The following is a 21546-nucleotide window of genomic DNA, read 5'->3' as shown; positions in this document are numbered from 1 at the left end:
GCATTATCATTTCAATACATGTCAAATATGAGTCATTTCCTAGTTTAGGCAAAAATTCTTTATAAATCTTTAAATCTTCCAGTTCTTTAAAGAAAAGGTTAAAGTACTTATGATTTAATGAGACCGCTTTACATCATAACTGTTTGACTATCAAGAGAAAACTTGTCCTTTCCAATTTGTGAAATCCTTTTATTTTCTACACAAGTTTTTGAATACTTTTTGAAATTTATGTTAAAAGCAAAGAACCTGAGACTTAAAAGCAGGGAGGAAAACATTTACTCTAGGCATGCTCTGTGTATATATTACTAAATATGAGCTGTTTTAAATGGGATATTCCCCATGTTTAGCAAAATTGTAGGAAAGCAAGAAAGCATTTTAATTTAACGGACCACTTTGATCTCCCACTTGAAGTCATCCCTTACTATCCATTAGGAACAGTTTGTCAGTCCCAAAAAGGGAGGGGAGAGTTTGCATGAATTCTACATATTAGGGCTTTTTGTCTACTAATTACAGTTCTGTGTTGAAAATATTTCAACGTATAGTTGGTGCTATGCTTCCAATAGACAACAGTCTATAAAAGTACTTGGTCACCTATTTAGAGAACTGTTCATAGAAACAACAAGCATAGCTCTCTTGGCAACTGGCTTGTCATTTAATCTGCTACGGTTTCAGCCTATTCAGAACTGCTGCTGAACTTCCAGTCTCAGGGTTCATTGATACAAACAAGTAACTTGCTGTACTGCCTCCAGAAGTCCTATTGTGGTGCTTGCCTCTTCTCTTGGGTCATAGGTACTAGAATGCAGACTGTGTTGAGTTGAAAGCTTTGTTATAACTTCAGCTCATTAGGAAACAGATTTCCGAGGTGCCTCTTATTTTCTCTCCATTTATATTGTATCTTAAAACATCCACATCCTTTTTTGCTTGAATTCAGCGAAGTTCCTGCATATCTGCATATTTAGATGTACAGTCTAACAGCTGCCTGGGAACACAAGACAAGGAACTTCATATAAGCCAGGATTTTAATTTCAAGAAATGGCAAAAATAGATGCTTTCATCAGTGCTGTCTTGACTACTGCTCTGGAAATGGCAAATAATTTTTCAGTTGCAAAAGCAAAACTTACTGAAGTTTGCACAGATTATATGTCATACATACAATGTTATCAAGCCTTTGTATGACCAGTGCTTGGAGTCGGTAGTACTGACTGGTTTGCAGAAGCTATGCCTGATTTGTCTGGAGAGTTTGAGATGAGATTTGAATTCCGCCGTTTCAATTTGTGTTACAAGCACTTTGTTTCCTTATTTCAGGAAAAAGTGGCAGCCAATTAAATTGTATTTTAATAACAGAAACACTACATTAAGAATGATTTGCTGCCTTTTTTTTTTCCTCTACTCAAATTTTTAAACGTCCTGCAGTTGCTAAGGTTTTTTGGCATTTTGTTGCAGATAAAACCTTGGCGGCAGCATAAGAATATAAAATGTATGCTATACCATGTGGAAGTAGCTTGCACGCTTCTAAGAGGAGACTGTTTTGAAAGTTTTGTTTTTTTTTTTTTAAATTCTTCAAGTGTTCAAACTCATAATAGGAATTGTTTAACTAGTATTAAAAGCACAGAGTAATAGATGCATGGTTAACAGCATCCTATCAATCAAATTATGATCTTTGGAATCAACTGTTTACAGATTGCTAGAAATATTGAGTCATACTGAGGGAAACAATCGAAAAAAAAAAGTGTTTGACCTAGAAAGCCCCTAATTCTGAATTCATCTCCTATAAGCATTGTACTTAAATATGTGTTTAAGTGTATTCCAAACTTCAGGTACTCTTCTGCAGATTTATAACTGCTCTTCCTTTTGTACTTTATGTACCCTTGGGTTGTACAGGGAGCAAACTGAGAGACTTGAAGTAGCCATGTGTACTTGATATGGATGTTGGTATAAAACATGGAGATAACACTCACAGGGTACATCTACATCTCCCATTTTGTGTACACGAAGAGTTCATTTTTATGTAGGTTAGCCTTCTGTTTATATTTAGTCTTGTGTTATACTCAGAAGAGCACTTCTGATATGCTTGAATTTGATTCCTTTTTGAGGAGACCAAGCATGAAGTTGTACACTAGACTATCACTGTTAAGCATGTAACAGTTGCAGTGCAGATGGAAGATCCTGTCACTGGTAGTTCTCAGTGTGCACAGTGCACAAGCAGAAAACTGGCAACTGGCTTGAAATTCTTTGCTGGTAAAGGTGGATCATGTGTAGTGAACCACTGTCCTTCTTTATGCTATGCCAGTTGCTAAGTAGAAATTTTCACAAGAAACTTGAAACTTTCTTGGTAAGTCTTAAAAACTTAATGAGTGTGGCCAAATAGAGCAATGTCTTTTCCTGGTTATTTAAATCAATAAGTAAAGTATTAAAAAGTAATTACTACATTTGGCTCCGGTTTTTCTAGCTTAAAGACAAAAGTCAGAAGTCTGAAAAAGTGAAAGATAAAACTTTCAGATTGTCCCTTATGCAGCCTCCATTATTTGTGTCAACACTTTCACATGCATTTCTTGCATGCAGCAAGTGGAAGGTGACATAAATTGCATGTGTAGGTTCTGTACAATGCAAAATCCATACATGTTAAGTGGCAGTTCACAGAAAAAAGAAAATCAGGTAAGTCTTTGCATATATAATTTTCTCATGGAAGCAAAGATTATTTCCTGATGCTGAACAGCTGGGATGGAAGATAAGGAAAACACTCCTGTCCATGTATCTCATCCCAATACCTAAGCTCAGTAATACCATAATTTTTGCATTGTGTAAGAACTGCTGTGTTGTTTTGACAGTCCATCTAGATATTCTGTCTTTGAATGTGAAAGAGCAGACGTCCCGAAACAGCTTTCTTCATATACATACCTGACCTCTTCTCCAACAACCCATGGCTTTGAAGTGTCTTAAGTTAGGCTGAGTAGAATAGCCACTGACTGACTTACATTTAGTTTAGTAGTCTCATTCTTTTTTTCTAGTTTATATTTTTGGTGTCCCTGTTACTCTGTGGAAGCTGCCAGGCAGAGAAGGACCTGGGAGTATTGGTGGATAGTCGGCTGAATATGAGCCAGCAGTGTGCTCAGGTGGCCAAGAAGGCCAACAGCATCCTGGCTTGCATAAGAAGCAGTATGGCCAGCAGGTCTAGGGAAGTGATTGTCCCCCTGTACTCGGCTCTGGTGAGGCCACACCTCGAGTACTGCATTCACTTTTGGGCCCCTCGCTACAAGAAGGACATTGAGATGCTTGAAAGAGTCCAGAGAAGGGCGACGAAGCTGGTGAGGGGTCTGGAGAACAAGTCCTACGAGGAGCGGCTGAGGGAGCTGGGCTTGTTCAGCCTGGAGAAAAGGAGGCTCAGGGGCAACCTTATCGCTCTCTACGGGTACCTTAAAGGAGGCTGTAGCGAGGTGGGGGATGGTCTGTTCTCCCACATGCCTGGTGACAGGACGAGGGGGAATGGGCTAAAGTTGCGCCAGGGGAGTTTTAGGTTGGATATTAGGAAGAACTTCTTTACTGAGAGGGTTGTGAGGCATTGGAACGGGCTGCCCAGGGAAGTGGTGGAGTCACCATCCCTGGAGGTCTTTTTAAAAGACATTTAGATGTTGAACTGAGCAATATGGTTTAGTGGAGGACTGTTAGTGTTAGGTCAGAGGTTAGGCTCGATGATCTTAAGGTCTCTTCCAACCTAGACAATTCTGTGATTCTGTGAAGTGTGTTCTTCATATGTAATTATGCCTGTGTGAAGCTGTTTGGTATTTTAAACAGGCTGTTTGCTAAATTCTTTTGGATAATTTCTTTTGTGGGTCACTTTCTATTTATTGTTCTCGTATTGTTTGAGATTCTGGCTGTTGAACTCAATCACAGGTTGTTACAGTTTGTTTTAATTTGTATTCCTAGTTTGATTTGTCCTTATACTGAAGTCATTCTGCAGTTCAGTCATCCTCACTGATCTTTTCTGAAATTTTGTGTTGTGCTATTGCAGTTTTGGGTACGAAAGTGTCAGAACTCTCTTGTCATTCTAGACACTATGTACCATAAATTTCTGTAGTTGTACTATGAAGCTTTATGGATTTGTTCCTCATTCCTTTCTCTCTTTGACTGCCATTGAGTATTTTGTTCATTAGTGGTTTACTTTCTATGGTAACTCTTAAGAACACCTTTTCTGAGCAGTAGAAGCTCAGAATTTAATGTTATGTTTACATAGCTGAGAATAATTTTCTCATGTCAATTACTTTGTGGTTATCAACACTTTTAGTTTGCTAGTCTATTGCTTGTTTCTTAAATATTTAGAGATTCTGTTGTAAATTTGAAGCAAGCTTGACTTTTACTGCCTGGATGTATTAACTACAACCTTCTTCACCTCAACACTGTTTTCAAGACTGTACAAAATGTTAAGTTGCAGAGGTGTTTGGAGTTACCTAAACTTCTGTCTTTTGCGAAGTGTGGTTGTTCAATCTCTACCTATTTGAAACCTTTCTGGAAAACCAGAATATTGGTCAGGCCTCGCACCTTGCCTATCCACATACATTCTAACTTGTTGAAGATACTCAAAGTTGGAGCTTGAGATTTCCTTCCAGAAATACCATGTTGCCTTTTCCAGTTTTCCAGTATACAGTATGTAGCTATGTCCCATGGTCTGCCCCCCCTGCTCACCCCCCCGGAATAATTAGCCCTGTGTCGGCCTGATTTCCTGGATTATCGGAAGAACAATTGCTCCAAGACCTGTTCATGTATCATGTCTGTAATTTAATTTTTTTGCATTGTTCTTCAATCTCTGCAGGGCTAACTGAATATTGTACAGTATTTTGTTTGTGCTACTTTTTTGATCTCCCATAACATGTAACAGGTCAGTAAACTGGATTACCACTCTTTTTCTTAAATTTCAAGACTACTTTTGTGTTTGAAGAGTTTTTATCCTTCTCCATAAATTGTGCTTGTTGACGTCCTCATTTTTGCTCTTGATCAGTAATCTCCCAGGCCCTTCTGAGTTCAATTTCAAAGTGTGTAATGTGCACTTAGATGCACAGGAAACCACTGGGAACTTTCTGAGCAGTCTTCCCTGATCTTCTCCTGACCCATCTGCAATAAAATGTGGTTGAGGGAGTGATTGCAAAAACTTTTTCCTTTAGCTTTTTCCAAGGATAAGTTACCAAAACACAGTCCTTTGATGTCAAGTTTTGGTTTGTGTTCAGTTAATGGCTTGTATCTACTGCAAAGCTTTGCTGCTGAGATGCTTAGTAACTCTGGAGGAAAGCAGCTAATGTTGGTTGTTTTTTCTTTTTTAAAACAAAACAGGAAAATTGAAAATGAGTGAATTATAATTGTAAAGAATGTTGGAGAATTATAATACAAAGGAGTAGTTGAATAACTTTCTAAAGGAGGTTGTGATAGAAGGAAGAAAGCAAGACGCAGAGGAGGGAAGGGGTTGAGGTAAGGTGATTGAAAGGAATACAAATGGAGTCAAAGACTATTATGTTGATCCTTGACCATGAAGAAAAACTAATCCTTGAAAGAAAAGATGAGAATGTATTTGCGAAAACTGTATGATTCCCCTTACTGGATACATGGAACTTCTGTGGTGAGGCATTCAGAGGGCAAGAGTAATTGCTTTCTTCTTATGTAAATCATCACGAAGACAAGGAGATGGATTTCAACCTCCTAGTCCCAGCAGAGCTGTTCAAGTGTTGTAGAACCAATGTATTCTTGCATTACATTTGGGAATGACTTACAAGTACCAGAATTGAGCAGTGCAAAGTGGTGCAAAATTCTTCACATATAGGCAATTAAAAAGACCAGAATTTAATCTACAGCTGATAGTGTAATACAGGGTTAATCATTGTACATTAGTAACAGCTCCCTTCATTTGCACAGGTATCTGCTTATTCTTTGACTAGTGAAGCACAGAGACTTTATTCAGGAGGGACGTTTCATTTGACATTACATCTCATCCCTAATTTACATGATTACAAGTAGTTCAGGAAAATTCAGAATCAGTGGTTGTGCTGTATTTTAAATGGAGGGGGCAGAGAGAAAATGTGCATTGTTATGAGATGATCTAAAATGTACTTTCAGGCCTTTTGTTTCAATTAATTTTGGCAAGTCTATTTTATGTAACTGTTTTAGCTGCTAAAAAGCAGCTTGTTGAATCCTTAATACTTGTCTCTTCATGTTACTATAGCAATCTTGAGTTGGATCTGATTTTTCTATGATTTGGGGAAAACAGTCATTATGCAGCAAGAAAGCAATCGTTCTCTGTATATTTTCAAATATGACTACGATCCTTTTATTATATTTTATTGTTTGAAACTCATTTGCAGCACAAGAGTCACTTGTTACACCTTTCCATGTAAAAAGAACAAAGATTAATTATTTGTTAATTACTTTAGTTTTTAGCAGAATCTATATTTGTAATCCTGAACTCTCAGGTTCTCCTACTCTCCTGCCAAGATACACTTATTCTGTCCTGATACATCATTAATAGGTTGATAGAGCTCTACTGACACATGCAATAAGGAATGTTTTTTGTTGGTACAATTCTGGATGGGGTAGAAAGTGGCAGAGCTGTAGATAACGATTTTAATATTAGTACTACTAAAATACTGGTGATTGAGTCACCAATGAAAGATAAAATGAAAATTGTCAATCCATAATTGGAATGCATACTCCGAGGCTGAAGGATCAGTAATCTCTGTTTCAATGATTTAAAACAATATTTACTTATTTAAATACTAATAAAAAATGCAGAATATTTCAAAAGCTGCCTCTTTTCACATTGATCTTTCTTTGTCTTTGGCCTTGTTTATCAGATAATTTACTGTGTGGGTTGTATCACTCAGTTTGTATCACAGTACTAAAATTACTGTTGTCCTAAAAATAAATTACATAAATGATTTTTATTTTGTATCCCTCTGATTGCTTTTACTTGCATTTTTCCAATTTCAAGGCTTTTTTTTTTTTTTTTTTTTTTTTTTTAAAATGAAATATCTATAGGTTGTCTGAAGTCTATAAACTGCCAGACCAGTCTGCCTTCCAGTTACCTTCCAATTTCACTGTTTGGAGTCAGATTTGGATTAATACATGGCTTGTTCTTGAACAGAGTTAATTGCTTCAGGAGCACTCCAGGGTTCCATCGTTTTCTTCCCCTTCTTTTTCCTCCTTTATTTTTTTTTAATTTATGTTGTTCTTCAGGGAGTTCAAGCTGAACTAGTGGATCTATGCACAAAAAGAAAGACTTGGATTGAAGGAAAACCATTTCCCGTTGAGAAGGGATTAACATTGTAGGAGATAGTGAAAAAGAAAAGTAAAGGAGGGCAAAGAGAAAAGCTAAATATCTTTTATACAAATGCTAGGAGCATATGTAATAAGACTGCTGAATTGGAGTGACATGTTTTCAAGGATAAGAAAGATATTATTGGAATAAGAGAGACAACCAGGAAAATGAAGGGGGATTTAAAATGCCAAGATATAGAGTTCTAGTGAAGGAAGAGCTAATATAAAGCTGGAAGAGATGTAACAATATTGCTGAAGGATGATATTTAATCTACAGTAGATGCCCCCCTCCCTTCCCCCCTCTTTTCTAACTAAGTTCAGTAGTTTGGATACAAGGTAAGGACAACTTGATGTAGCTATGATTCTTGGCTGTTGTGCTAGGCTTGCAGTAGGTCAGGGAAAAAAAAAAGCATGAACAATAAAAATACTTTTTCAGACATAAAATAGATCCCAAGAAAGCCAAGACTTTGATATGAAGAATGATTATGGGGTATTGAGGAGGACATAATAGAAAAAGTGGTTGCTGGAGATCGGTTAGAATTGACTGTTTCAAAACTGCAGATGAGAGCATGTTTCCACTGTTACCCTAAGGCCTTTATGCAGTTATTGAAGCAATCTATACAATATGAATATTGGTACTGTTATCATGGAAGGATTGCAAATATAAGTATATGGAGATAAGAAACAAATGATCATAAAATCGTGAAATTTGAAATGGTCAAGGGGTGGATGGGAGTATGTACTAGGTGGAGAATGCGGCCCTAAAGTTATTGATTTTAGCAAAGCTAACTTTGAAGGAAAGCAAAATGCTCCTGGGACTTTTGCCTGCAATCCTGTGATGAATGGGAAATCCACTCCACACAAGTAGAGAGTACGTAGTATATAAAACACGTAGAAAGGCTGCAATTAAAATTCATCCCAGTTAAGTCAAGAAAAGGAAAGGCCGATATGGGCCTGAGGCAAAAGAAGGAAAGGCAAAGAGACAACTTGCCCCTCCCGACCCTATGCTTTTTCCTTCCCCTTTGCTGTTTTTTAGCATTTCTTCTGCTGTCCCTTTATCCTCTCCAGCCCTTCTGTTTCATGACAGTTCAGTCACTATGGTCCCCCGATGTGGTTTCTTCTTCAGGCCTCTGTTTTTCTGTACCCTGGATTCCTCAGAGCATCAGCATAACAGTCCTGAGTGCTCAGAACATAGGGGTGAGACTCTGCTTTCCCCCTGTCCCAATATTTGCATTGTGCAACCCCTTAAACACACTTGCAAGCTTTAGGTAATTGACATATTTCCTTTTCTACAATTTCCCTTATCTGTTTGCGACTCTGGGATGATTTCAATTCACTGGTGAAGTAAGGAATGAGGCAATGAGGGCTGGAGAGGGCAAGCAAATGAATGCCTGTAATAACTCGTGCGGTCAGTTGGTCTATACAAAACAAAACAAAAAAAACCACTGCTGTGCTGTAGCATCTATAACTGAAATGGTGGGTCTTCCCTAAGAGAGAAGGGTCAAACAAGCAAGAACGTGTTGCAGATCTTTCTTTAGTGCAAAGTTAGGATGTAGGGCTCAATTTAGGACCTAGTATGCAAGATGCTTTATTCTCCTGCATCCTTCTCCCACATATACATATCATCAGAAATCTTGTTTCAAGACATAAAGAACAGCTGTGAGGAAGCAAGGAAATAGAACATATTTAAGGTCTGAGTCTGGGCAGGTATCAAATGGCATGGCTTGAGCTGTAGACAGTTTATAGCAGCTGAAGATCTGGCCCTTAACTAAAGCAAAAAGTTTGAGCAAATCTGAATGTGGCATTTTATTTTTACAAGCTGAACAAAGATGATAATGACAAAAAAGGTGAATTTCAGAGAGATTTAATGGGACAGTGATGAAAGAACAAATGATCTTTTTCTGTCAATCTGTGTTGTTTTTTTTTTTTTTCCCCTCTTGTGATTTGTTAACTGCAGAAATTGGTAACAGTCACTGAGGATGACCATGTGGTCTTATGGCACCCAGTTGATGACTGCCTGACCAGTTTCTGAAGATGGTATGAGGGATCATAAAGTTTAGTTCCATGTATATTATGATGATAGTTGCATCTATATTTAAAGCTTTCTGTCACTGGAGCACTCTTGGTGTTGTCAGACTGTCTATTGGACTGGATGAGCTGCAACTTCTTGCAATTGAATGTCAATAAGACCAAAGCAATTTTGGTTGATTCATAGCACCAGCTTAAGCATATTCACTTGCACAGATTACATTTGACAGATAGTTACCTTCAGCTGAACTCTGTGGTTAGAAGCCTTGGTGTACTCTTGACAGTGAGCTTACAGTTGATGCCTTATGTTTATTTCATATCCTGTTTTTGCCTCCCTAATGCTGCATGTGTATGTCTACATTTAAATAAATTCACAGCTGAAATACTAGTCAGTCCACTTGTTATCTTTGGACAGAATGTTGTGATGAGTCAATTTCAGTATTTTAAAAATGGTGTGGGTTTTTTCCCATTCAGGCAGTTTTAATTTCAAAAGCCATCTAATCGAGGATTTTTTTTTTTTTTTATTAGAAACTCCTGGAAAAGCATATGTCAAAATCTAACAAGAGGAGTAAAAACAGGAAAAAAAAATAGAGGATAAAACTAAAAAAAAAAAAAGAAATTGATTTACTCCTTTAGGAATATTTTCCTGGTATTCTACTGGTTTGTTGGACTGCAGGACAATATATTCAACAGGTGCTATAAACCCTGTTATATTAGTGGAAATTCCTCTGGATTCTGCAATAAGATTCTGCATGGTGTCTTCACAAATAGATGTCTTTGCATCCTCTATCATCTTCTATAAATCTTGTAAAGAAAGTCATCTTTCCAGGTCTTCTCTTGTAACTCTCCTAAAATATTCTGGGTTAAAATATAGTTTTAATTGACAAATTTAGTTGGTCCCACTTATGGTGAGCTTAGGTATGTTGAAACTTCATTTATGGTATACTGAGGAAGGATTACACTTCTGAATTATTTCAAACCATTTCCTTGTGCAGGCTTCTAATCAGCTTAAAGCAGTGTCCTGATCTTGAAGAAAATGTAGTGATTTAATGCTAAATAGCTTGCACGTATCTCTATATCATTTCTGCTCACTCCAACTTCAGTTGCTGTTTTGAAAGGCTGCAGGTGATTTTCCTATAGAGCTTAAACAGGCGATGAAAGGGAGATTTTTGGAGTTTTTACATCCTTTTCCCAGTGATGAATAGGAGTGCAGCATCCTTGAATTCTGATATAAATGAACTAAAAATACTTCATAAATTAAAATGTTTGTAGGCACTTATTTTACTGGCAAGCTGTGATGAAAGGGCAGGGTTAACTTTAGATTTTTGCCTACTGTTAAATAATAAATCTCAGCCTAGAATTATGCTGGCATGGTTTATTTTTAAAAATGACAGGATGGCTGGAAATAAAGGTATGTCCCCTAACTACGAATGCTAACATTATTACTATTTTTCTTTTAATAACAATAAAGTCCTTGACCATAGTGTTGCTTAAGTTGTTGGCTGCAATGAATGGTTCAAGCTCATTTTCTTTTCTCTCTGTAAAATACTCTTTGGCCTGAGAACCAAAGATGTGTGAAAAGTATCACTTCAAAACTGTTGTAGATGTTGCAGCTTGCCTCTATTGTCTTGTGTCTTTTTCCTTCAAGCCTGCAATCGAGTTGCTTCCAAGCCTTGAGATATAGAGGGGTGGGCAGCAGGTTTGGATGCTCAGATGTGCAGAGTTCTAATAGTTAAAATAGCACTTTGTGCCATGTGGTGTAGGATTTGAATATGTGGTATAGGATTTTGCTGTATGGTATAGGATTTGAAACACAACAGTTTAGAAGTGTGAATAAAGTCATTTAACAAGAGCAGGTAAAATAAGTTTGTGTGCTTTTTTTTTTTTTTTTTTTTTTTACCTTTGCTGTAAGATAATGGTCAACCAATCTAAAAACAGCATGAAGATTTTAAGTAACTGTAATGGCTACTCAAAGTAGTACTCTTTCCCTAACTTGCTAAGTAAAAAAAGAGAAATATATTTGAAATCAAGACAGGGTTCCATATTCATAGGACTACAGAATATCTCTAGCTGGAAGGGGCCCATAAGGATTATGAGGTCCAACTCCTGGCTCTACACAGGATCACCCGAAAAAGAGCATATGTCTGAGAGTGTTGTCCACATGCTTCTTGAGCTCCATCAGGCTCAGTTTTGTGACCACTGCCTTGGCAAGCCTGTTCCAGTGCCTGACTGCACTGTGGGTACAGAACCTTTTCCTAACCCCCTGACCCTCCCCTGTCCCAGCTCCATGCCGTTCCCAGAGAGCAGAGCTCAGCGCCTGCCCCTCTGCTCCCCTCATGAGGGAGCTGCAGGCCGCCATGAGGCCTCCCCTCAGCCTGCTCTGCTCTGGGCTGAGCAAACCAAGGGCCTTCAGCTGCTCCTTACATATCTTCCACTGTAGACCCTTCAACATCTTTCTTGCTCTCCCTTAGACCCTCTCTAATAGTTTTATGTACTTCTAGTATTGTGGTGCCCAAAACTGCACATAGTGCTTGAGATAAGGCCACACAGCACAGAGCAGGACAATCATTTCCCCCAACCAGCTAGCAATGTCAGGCTTAGTGTAGCCCAGGACGTAGCTGGTCCTTTTGGCTGCCAGGACACCCTGCTGACTCATTCAACTTGCCATTGACCAACACCCCGTCCCCCCTCCTTCCAGGTTCCTTTCTTTGGGGCTGCTTTCCAGCTTCTAATCCCCCAGTGTGTACATACAGCCAGGGTTGCCTCATCTCAGGTGAAGAATCCAGCACTTGCCCTTGTTAAACTTCATACGATTCTAGCTGAAGCAGCATCAAGCTTGCTGGCAAAATCATCAGCAAGTTTTTACTGGCGTAGAAGGTGTCATTTGTCTGTCAAGTAGTATGCGGATAGATTATCTGAGCTTGCTTTTCTTCCTGGTTATCGTACTTTGATTTCTATCCACCCTTTCCCTGCCCCTATTAAGGTGGTTATTAGCATCTTTTTTTTTTTTTTTTTTTTTTTGTCTGTTTTAGAACAAGGTATAAGACAAATTCCTTGTGACACATTCTCATGTTTACTACATAAATTCATTATCTCTTGCCAAGCTTTACATCTGCGAAGTTCCCTCTGTGTTGGTTCAATTTTCATTCTAAATAAAAAATTAAAATGCAAAGAGCAAAAGACTAAAAGTGAACTCTTTTTATCTTCTGGTTGTAATCTGTGTCTCTAAGAGGAGGAAAAAAAGAAGCACAAGGGATTTTGGTGTAAGACATCTGCCCAAACTTCCTTAGCAATAATGTCATCACTGCCAAAATGTACTTATGCTACCAACTGCATAATAGCTCTTTTGGTACTTATTTTTGAATAGTCCATTCAGTGAAGGTTTTAAATTTAGGTTAGACTGCATGTGGCATATATTGTAAGGAGAGAGAAACAACATGAGACTATGAGCAGGCTGTATGCGGATGCTGGTGGGTAGTATGGAGCAGGATGTGGTTGTGTGGTATGAAATCCTGACACAGCTGCAGAACTTGAGCTGTGGAAACTACTGCACCTCTTTATCTTCCAAAGCAGTCATAAGGTGGCTCACAGGGAGCTTACCTGGCTTGGGAGGAATAGAGGAATTTTAGCATAAAAACTTTTTCTTCCCTATTTGTTATAACGTTAGAAAAATACTAGTGCTTGGGGACATGGACTGTAGTCCCATGTGTCTTTTTTTGTGCATGGGTTAAAAAAAGTTGTGGAAGTATGGAGCTGAAAATAAAAATAGAATAAGGCAAAATAAGAATCAGTAAATAGTGCTGTAAGGAAAATTAGAAAGAGGGGTAGAACTGGCAGGTGGGAAAGGAGCCTTCGAGAAGGAATTCTGCAGTTTCTTCAGTGAGGGAAAGTACTGAATTGTGACAAAGTTGTCTGCCATTTCTGATGCACCAATTTAGCAGTACATAGACACCCAAATTTTTAATAACATGTGAAAGGCAGCATGGTGGCTTTCTGGTCATTTGCTCTGCTTGAATCGCAACTGAAGATAAACTTGGACTCATGCTAATAGTTTCGTTCCATGTTTATCCCCAAACATCTATTTGTCCACTTTGTGTTCTTTAAATTCATGTCACTGACCTTTCCTCCTTACAAAAACTCACTTACAAAATATTAAAGCTGTGTGAGAGCCTTTGTAACTGCAGCTTCAGCAAGATTTGCAATTATGCAAGGAAATACTGAAGTACATACCTGTGTGTCTCATCTCTCTGATATGCAAAATCCCCTTCCTGCATCTTCTATTAACTGTTATGCTTCTGTTCCACATCTGCTTTCAGAGTAGAGATGTGAATCCACATGTCACCCAATGGTAGAATATGCTGTATATCTTTATATAAACAGGCAAAAAGAGCATATTTAGACAGGTTGAAGGTGAAAAAGATTTTTATGCTCAAGTTTCTGATTATACCATTATAGCAGCATCACTAATTCCCCTCCTTCCATCTATTGTCTTCCCTCATCTGTTGTCATCAGTGACCACTGTTGATTTGTTGACTCTATTAAAGTATTCAAGGAAGCCACAGGCCTGTCATTTTGGTCATAACCTTAATCTGTTTTCTCACCTTGGGAGAAAATGTGTTAATATACTGTCTGTTTCTATAGAGTGAGCTCGTTGAACAAGTTCCTGATGCAACAAATCTGCAACACATTTAGAAAAAATGTTTTTATGACTGTTGGTTATCTTAACATATAATAAGCTATGTTCAGGAAACAACTTTATTAAGAACCATAACAAATTAATAACAGTAAGCAATTGTAACTGTATGTTGTATAGTAATTTTTGAGCTAGGTGCATCACAACTTATTCTGACTTGTCAGAATCTGTTTCTGTATTATTTCTGAATGATTAAGCAAATCATTTATGCTAACTTCTGCTTATTTTATACCTCTGTAAATCCTGTATAGCTTTATTGACTTTAGAGTTGCTTAAGGTTTTATAGCAACTAAGGGGAAGGGTCGTTTCTGTTTCTGCCTGTTTGCTGATCTGGAAAATAAATGAAACATTTTTTTTATGCCTTACCAGGTAAGTTGTATTAGCTACCTAATTGCTGTACATAAAGCACTTCAAAATTCTTCATATTGTATATAAAATTCTTTATAATGATACAATTATTTCTATCTCAGAGAAACTTCTTGATGTGTAAGTAGAGCTTAATTAAAGGATAAACTAATGCAGATTTGTTTTTTCTGCAGTTTATTTTTGTTCTTTTTTTTTCTTGTTTTCTCAGTAGAGAAACAGGCTCTTAATTTTAGTTTGTGTTTAATCTTAAAATTTTGTTTGCATTTGCAACTAACTAAATTTGAATTTGTAATTTAAAAATTAGATGGCTTTTTTTTTCCCCAATTTCAGTTTACAGATACCTGGGAGAACCTTGTTTGGTGTCTGATAAGTATCTTAGATCTCTGAGCTTCATCTTCATAGATGAAGCTCATAGATTCATAGAATGGCTTGCGTTGCAGGGACTTTAAAGATTGCCTCATTCCAACCCCCCTGCCATAGGCAGGGACCCCTCCCACTACTATCCCTCAACCCCTATCAGGTAGCCCAAAGCCCCATCCAGCCTGGTCTTGAACACCTCCAGGGATGGGGCATCCACAACCTCTCTGGGCAACCTGTTCCAGTGTCTCACCACCCTCTGAGTGAAGAACTTTATCCTAACCTCTAATCTAAATCTTCTTCATCTTGTTTAGAAATAGTGGTGTCCATTACATGTATTGGAATGTATTCTATCTCCTATTAGTTGTCTAAAGGTGAAAATTTGCTTCTTTACTTGTTTTATATGTCATTATTATGGTCATTCCTGCCACTGCTGAGACTTTCTTTGATGGTATAAATAGCCTTAAGAATTGAAGTTACAGTTGAAGTGTTTGCCATCACTGAACTGGCTGGATAACTAAGTAGGCCAGGTTTGGTATCATTTGGCTAGAATGAAGATTTTTCTTCTTTGATTTTTTGGTGCCAAGATTTTCTTTATTGTGGAACTCCTCATATATGGCCTGAAAATCTGGAAAGAAATCCATCTGGTTTCTTCATCTGTCTTGCCAGACACTGTGATCTACTTAGAACAATAGATGAGAAGAAACTTTAAGATTAAATTGTACTTTGTGATTGCTAGAATCTATGATGAATAGGAGTAAAAAGAATGTATATTTAACCAGTAGAAAAGATTAATGTTGTCTTGAAATAACTCCCTTTAATTTATCTGAAATATTTTAATAAATCTTTCCCATGCAATTAAATATTAGAATAGGAAAAATAACCTGAAGGGAAACGTGCTTATTAAAAAACAGGTATGTCTTTGAAACATATAATCATAAATTCTAAAACATTCAGAGAAGAGACTAACACATCTGTTGGTTTTATGTCAATTAGTTCAGTGGAGTCTTAATATCTGGTTAGTGATCTTGAGCTCTGCTATATTTAGGTAGTTTTTGTTATTGAACAATGGAACATAAAGGTTTCTTTTTCACATCTTGCAAAATTATTTCTAATAAATAAGATAGAAAAAGGTATGTGCGTAGTATTAATATAAAGACTTATTTTTAATGGAAAAATCTTACTGATGCAAAAAAAAACAACAACCAACATAGTATCCACTGAAGGAGCATTCATTGAACTTCATTTATTTTAGCTGAAATGATGCAATTCAGTACTATGTAGATGAGACTAAATTGGTCTCAGATGTCTTTATATATATGTGTAATGGTTTTTGATGTTTTGATGACAAGATGATGTGTGCGAAGAAAAAGTGTATGTTTTTTAAATGTATTAGGTGTCACGCATGAATATTGTTATGTAATATAAGTGTGTTATTACTTAAAAGCCAAAACTGTGTAGACTTGGGATCTTAGAATTCCCACAAATTGGCTTTGGCTTGGAAAGTGAAAAAAATAAAAATAAAAATAAAATATATATATAAAAAAAATCAATATTACTTTTTCTTCTACTTGAGACCCCAAATTTCTTTTGTCTCCATGCTAACAAAGGATACTAGGATTCTTTCCCTCCTCCCCTCCCCCCCCCCCCCCCCCCCGAAGTATATTAAGTATTTTGTGTTGAAATACTTTTTTGTCATTGAAAAACTTTATCATTACACCTGTAGGTAACCCTACAGTTCAGGGCTTAAAAAAAAAAAAAAAGAGAGAGAGAAATAAAAATCATATTCTTCAATCTATACACTGTGTGCCTTTGGGAACTACCACTTTTTGCATTCAAGGAACAGCAACAAAAATAGATGCAAAAGAAATCCATGGAAAGTTGCTAAATATGTAGGAATGATGTCTGGCTGAACTCTTTGAGTTGCCAGTGGTTTGAGAGTATTTCAAAGAGTATTCAGGAGCAGTGTTATATGTGCTTACCATGCTCCTGTATGTTCCCCTGTTTCTGCTTTTTTCCATAGCTAGTCCCTTAGCTAGTACAACTCCTATGAAGTTAAATGTGGAATTTGGTTGTGGTGCTTCTTTTTTTCCCCGCAGAAGTTGCTGCAATACATATATAGCAGAAGTTTCTATAAGCAATCAATACATGAAAATATTGCTTTTTAAAGTTATTGTTTTTATGATTGCTCTGCTTGATTCAAATGAAGTAGCAAAATTCATGGTAAATTCCATTATTTTACTTTCATGAGTAGGGACTGAGTAGTACAGATGTTCAAGTAAGAAAATGAATAGTTGTAGTACCTTTGTTGCTCATACCTCAATTTATAAGCGGTAGCTTGACCTTCCGTGTGTCTCCCATACTGCACCGCAGTGACCCATCAGGTAGGAAATTTTTCCTAGGAAGACAGTGATTGGATTTGGTATTTTTATTTGGGAGGAAGTGGTTTGGATTGGTTCTAAAGGGCAATTGACTCGTGACAGAACCGTAAGAACTTAATTTTGGATTCACTAAATTAACTTGCCTTTTGCCTTATTGGCTCAGTACCTCTCATCTTTGAAGCTCTTCTGGATCATGACAAGAATGCTCTTAGAGGAAAGATTGTGAGTATCTTTCACCATGTCAGTTCACCATCAAATGAATTTTCCATTGCTTGAAGTTGGTATTGGGCTTTGCATTGGCAGCAGCTAATGCAGTCGCTGAGTGAATTTATCTTAGTGACTAATCCGTGCCACCTCCCTGTGAGGTGATTTGCTAAGTATTTGACAGATGGGGAGGCACAAGGGGGAGAGATGGTTTCAGAGCTGGGATTAGAGCTCTGATGTTCCAGGCTTCCAGTCCTGCACTCTGCAGGCTACCCTTTCCTACCTCTCTTCTCACTCTCCTGGGCCAAATTCCTATAGAACTTTATTTATGAAGACAATAGGGGAATAATCCTGTCCCCTCTGTCAGATACCAGTAAAATTCATCTTTTATTTCTGTGGTATTGTGCACAATTTAATGCTAATGGTCAGGAGACCTTAAACAACCACATCAAACAGCCGATTCGGTGCCAGCCTTCCTTCTTATTTAGCTTAGACCAAACTGACACCAAACTTTGAGACATTGCACTCCTCCCACAGTGGAGAGCCACTGGGATTTTTTTTTTTATCCCACACATGGTTTCCCTCCTACGTTTTCCTCCCATGTCAGATATTCATACCCCCTTTAATAACCAGCAGGGGGATCATTACATTGAGCTACTGCCAAATGCATAATGACTGCTGCCTTTGCCTTACACAGTCACTGCACTACTGATATCCAATTCAGCATTGTAAAGTGCTTAGGGCTACCTTGGGGATGTGCTATATTAAACCCAACTATTCTAAATCCTATTTAATATAAAGAGATTGTTGATGGGGGAGGGGGAAGGGAGATTTAAAATTGTCGTTAATCACCTATTTTCAACAAGTAAAAATACCTGATCGTTTAGGGTCCAATTCTGTCACTCTTAAGCCGTAAATAGTCCTGCTGATTTTAATAGGGGTACATGAAGGCAAGCGGTCTGCTTACTGCTGGGGGAAGCAGAATGGGGCCCAACAGAAGCTGCAGCTGAGGTGCTAAGCTTGCAATGAGCTGTTGGGCATGAGCGAGCCCATTTCTGAATTCCTCTTACAAATGTTTTACAGTGAAAACAGGAATCAGAAACATGCTTCATATCTGACTAAAAATAAGGGTACTCTTAAACTTGTAAAAGACAACATTTTTATTTGAATGATATGACAGAGCTGCCACAGGAGTGTTACCTGCTATAAAGAAAGCTTAAGAATTATTACCTTTATTAGACCAGTGACACTGAGCTTTAGCCATACATTTCTAACTTCTGTCCCTCTACAGAGACAATTTTCTTTTCTTAAATAAACTGTCATGCTAGTGTTAATATATTGTTGGCTCCCTCATACTCTGAGAATACTGCTGATATAAAACATGTATATGTTAGATTGGTAATAGTATCTTTAGTGTAGCTGACTAGAACAAATGTGTTTCCCTCATGGCTGTGCTAATGTGATAAAGGAAAATTGGCTGTTCATCAGCTTTCGGCTGGGTAAAGACAGTAGAGATGGAACCACATTCTTTTTTATGCATTAATACCACTGAGAACTTTTCACTAGTTATATTTCATGTGCGGGCATGTTGTGCAAAGATGTTGTAAAACATGAGATAATGCTACAAATAACAAAGTAGAAAAGCCTGTATCTTTTATGATGATAACAGTCAAACACCAAATGACAGTAACAGGCTGTAAAAAATGTGATGCAAAATAAAATGCAATGTAACCACCATATACTTAGGCTCTTGCAAATAGGGCATCAGATGTTTAGAGGGTTTTGAATTAAAATTAAATAAAAAAGTGTTGTATTTAGGTCATTGATGTGTCAACAGAAAGGATAATTTAAAATGGGGAGAGATGTATTTTGAGTGGTGAAACTCATATGCAATAACTTTTGGAACAAATCTCAATGCTTAGTAATTATGATAATAGCCTTCAAATTTCCATCAGTGGAAGGACAATAAATTTTTCTGTCTTATTTTGGGTAATATGGACTGAATGTGGAAATAGCAATAAAGCTCAGCATGCATGTATATGTTTGAAAGTGCAGTTTAAGGAGAAAAAATCATTGTACAATTTGCTGTTAAACTAAAGGGGGGACAACAAAACAAAACAAAAAAACACAAAGAAGAAACCCCATCAAATTTCATATTTTCTTTCTTAAAATACTGACAGACTTGTGTTGCCTGAGGCACTGATGATGATCATCTGAGCTGAGATTTATAGATAATCGTGTCTGTTTATCTTGGTCTGAAATTTGAAACACTTTATTGGTGGAATAGCATTTTGAGTGCTTATATTGTGGTTTTCAAACTGATTTTTTTTTTGAGGTTCTGGCTTTTCTTTTTGAAACAGATTATTCTGGTTTGTAAACCTTCTGTTTGTCCTCACACGTCTATTGTTCTTATTGGAAATGATTATTTCAGGTTTATTTTGATTTGATTAGAGTGGGTATCAAGACAGACTAAAGCACTCTAGGTTTAGTTGACCTCCATAGACACGATTCACCAGGCATCTATATCTGCAAAAATGGAACAGGCATTCTGTAAATTGGCTAAAACAAAGCAATACTTCAAAATCTGAAGGTTACCAAGCTATCATGTGAAATAAGCCTTATGCAAGCTAAATATTTTTAAAATCATGTAATTTGAATTTTGCAAATAAATTGCTTTCTGAAATGAGATAAAGTTTGTTAAGTGAACTATTCAGTAGAGTTCAAAAGTTTTGAATAAATTGAAGGTAGCTTCAGTAATTAACTTCATTAATGTGAGGCCAACTACAGCCATGATTACTCCAATTTTCTTCTTTTCTTATCCCTGGATTTTTAAAAATTAAATTATTGAATTCCATAAAATGTAAGGCTAAAAGGCACTTCTATACTATTAAACTTTGTCCAGTTTTATGTAACATAAACATGGATTTTTAATGAAAAAAACAAACAAACAAAAACTTTGTAAAAGCTCAGCATTGTGTGACTTTGTGGAGCTGGGAGAATGCCATAAAGTATTTCTATGAACATTTGCTCAAATTTAAAATGAAGTGGCAGGGAAGAGAATGCTTGCAGAAAAGAATACCCTGGAGTGCCAACTGAGCACATATTCCTAGTCAAGGGTTCCCTTGAAGTAAGGGAATTTCCCACTGGGTGTAAAGCAGATGTAGCCAGTTCCTATACCATTCCCTTCAGCTCTTGTAAGAAGAAGCATGCCAGGGACAGCGAGGCATTTTGGAGGGGTGTTCGAAGCCTGGCTGAGATGTGCTGCATTTGGTTATCTTGTGTATGGTAGATGGTCCCTTCAGGCCTGTATGAGCTGATGTGTATGAGAAGAGCTCTGACAGCTATAACATGTGCCCATGGCCTGAAGTGGTGAAGTAGCTGTAACCAGTCTTGTACCTTGTGGAACAGAGGTCTCTTTTTTTCTCTCTTCCTCCTCCCTGCCAGATCTGTATCTACTGTGCCGTAGATTCTTTGATTTAACCACTGTAGAAATTTTATAGTTTATGCATCTGAATAATGATCTTATTAATTGGATTGCTAATGGGTGGACAGAAAGGAGGTAACTACTTTCAGTAGGCACCACAGGTAAAGGCATGCTGCCAAGTAGGTTGAAGTAATCTTAATGGTTAATCAAGGATAGATACATGTACTGAAATCAAAAGGATTGCATAACGAAGATATTTGCCCATTTTGTTGATTCTATAGGTGCATCACAGCAGAATTAGTTTCTTTTTGAATGGTTGGGAAGATGACAGCACACCTTTTGATTCAAGGATTCTTGTGGGACCAATTGCAGATGGTAATGCTGATGGTACACTGCAAATTGGACAAAGCTTCACAGGTAAATCTCATACTATTTTAGTGGAATGCTCTGGAACTATTTCAGAACATGATGTTACTGCATATAGGTAGGTTTTTCTGCTTTGTCCAACATGCCAGTCCCGAAAGTGACACATTCTATTAATTTACTATCACAGCTTTTCTGAGTAAATAGATGAAACTATTTCAGAACGGGATTGTCCATGGCCACTAGACTACATTCCTGTTCAGAGTCAGGAATAGAGATGTTTTAGACTCTTCATGTTCTTCAGTTTCATCAATGCTAATGTAAACCACTAGCAGAATGAGAACTGCTCAGCCTCTAGTGATGGTTGATAGCATTATTCTTCATCAACATCTAGAATTTTATATGTGCTACAGTATGACATGATAACTACAGAA

At 37.3% G+C, this 21546-nt stretch overlaps 1 protein-coding gene across 2 annotated transcripts in view; it reads left to right on the top strand.

The window, feature by feature from the left end:
* USH2A (usherin) overlaps positions 1–21546 on the top strand; it is a 404558-nt gene that overhangs the window by 32264 nt on the left and 350748 nt on the right. For both annotated transcript variants that reach the window (XM_068675985.1, XM_068675984.1), the window contains exon 4: positions 21031–21166. In XM_068675985.1, the coding sequence (XP_068532086.1) occupies positions 21031–21166 (136 nt within the window). The remainder of the gene's footprint in view (positions 1–21030; positions 21167–21546) is intronic.

The sequence above is a fragment of the Anas acuta genome, chromosome 3 (genome assembly GCF_963932015.1).
Source record: "Anas acuta chromosome 3, bAnaAcu1.1, whole genome shotgun sequence".
In the NCBI taxonomy this organism is placed as follows: Eukaryota; Metazoa; Chordata; class Aves; order Anseriformes; family Anatidae; genus Anas; species Anas acuta.
This window is presented reverse-complemented; position numbering and strand designations above follow the sequence as displayed.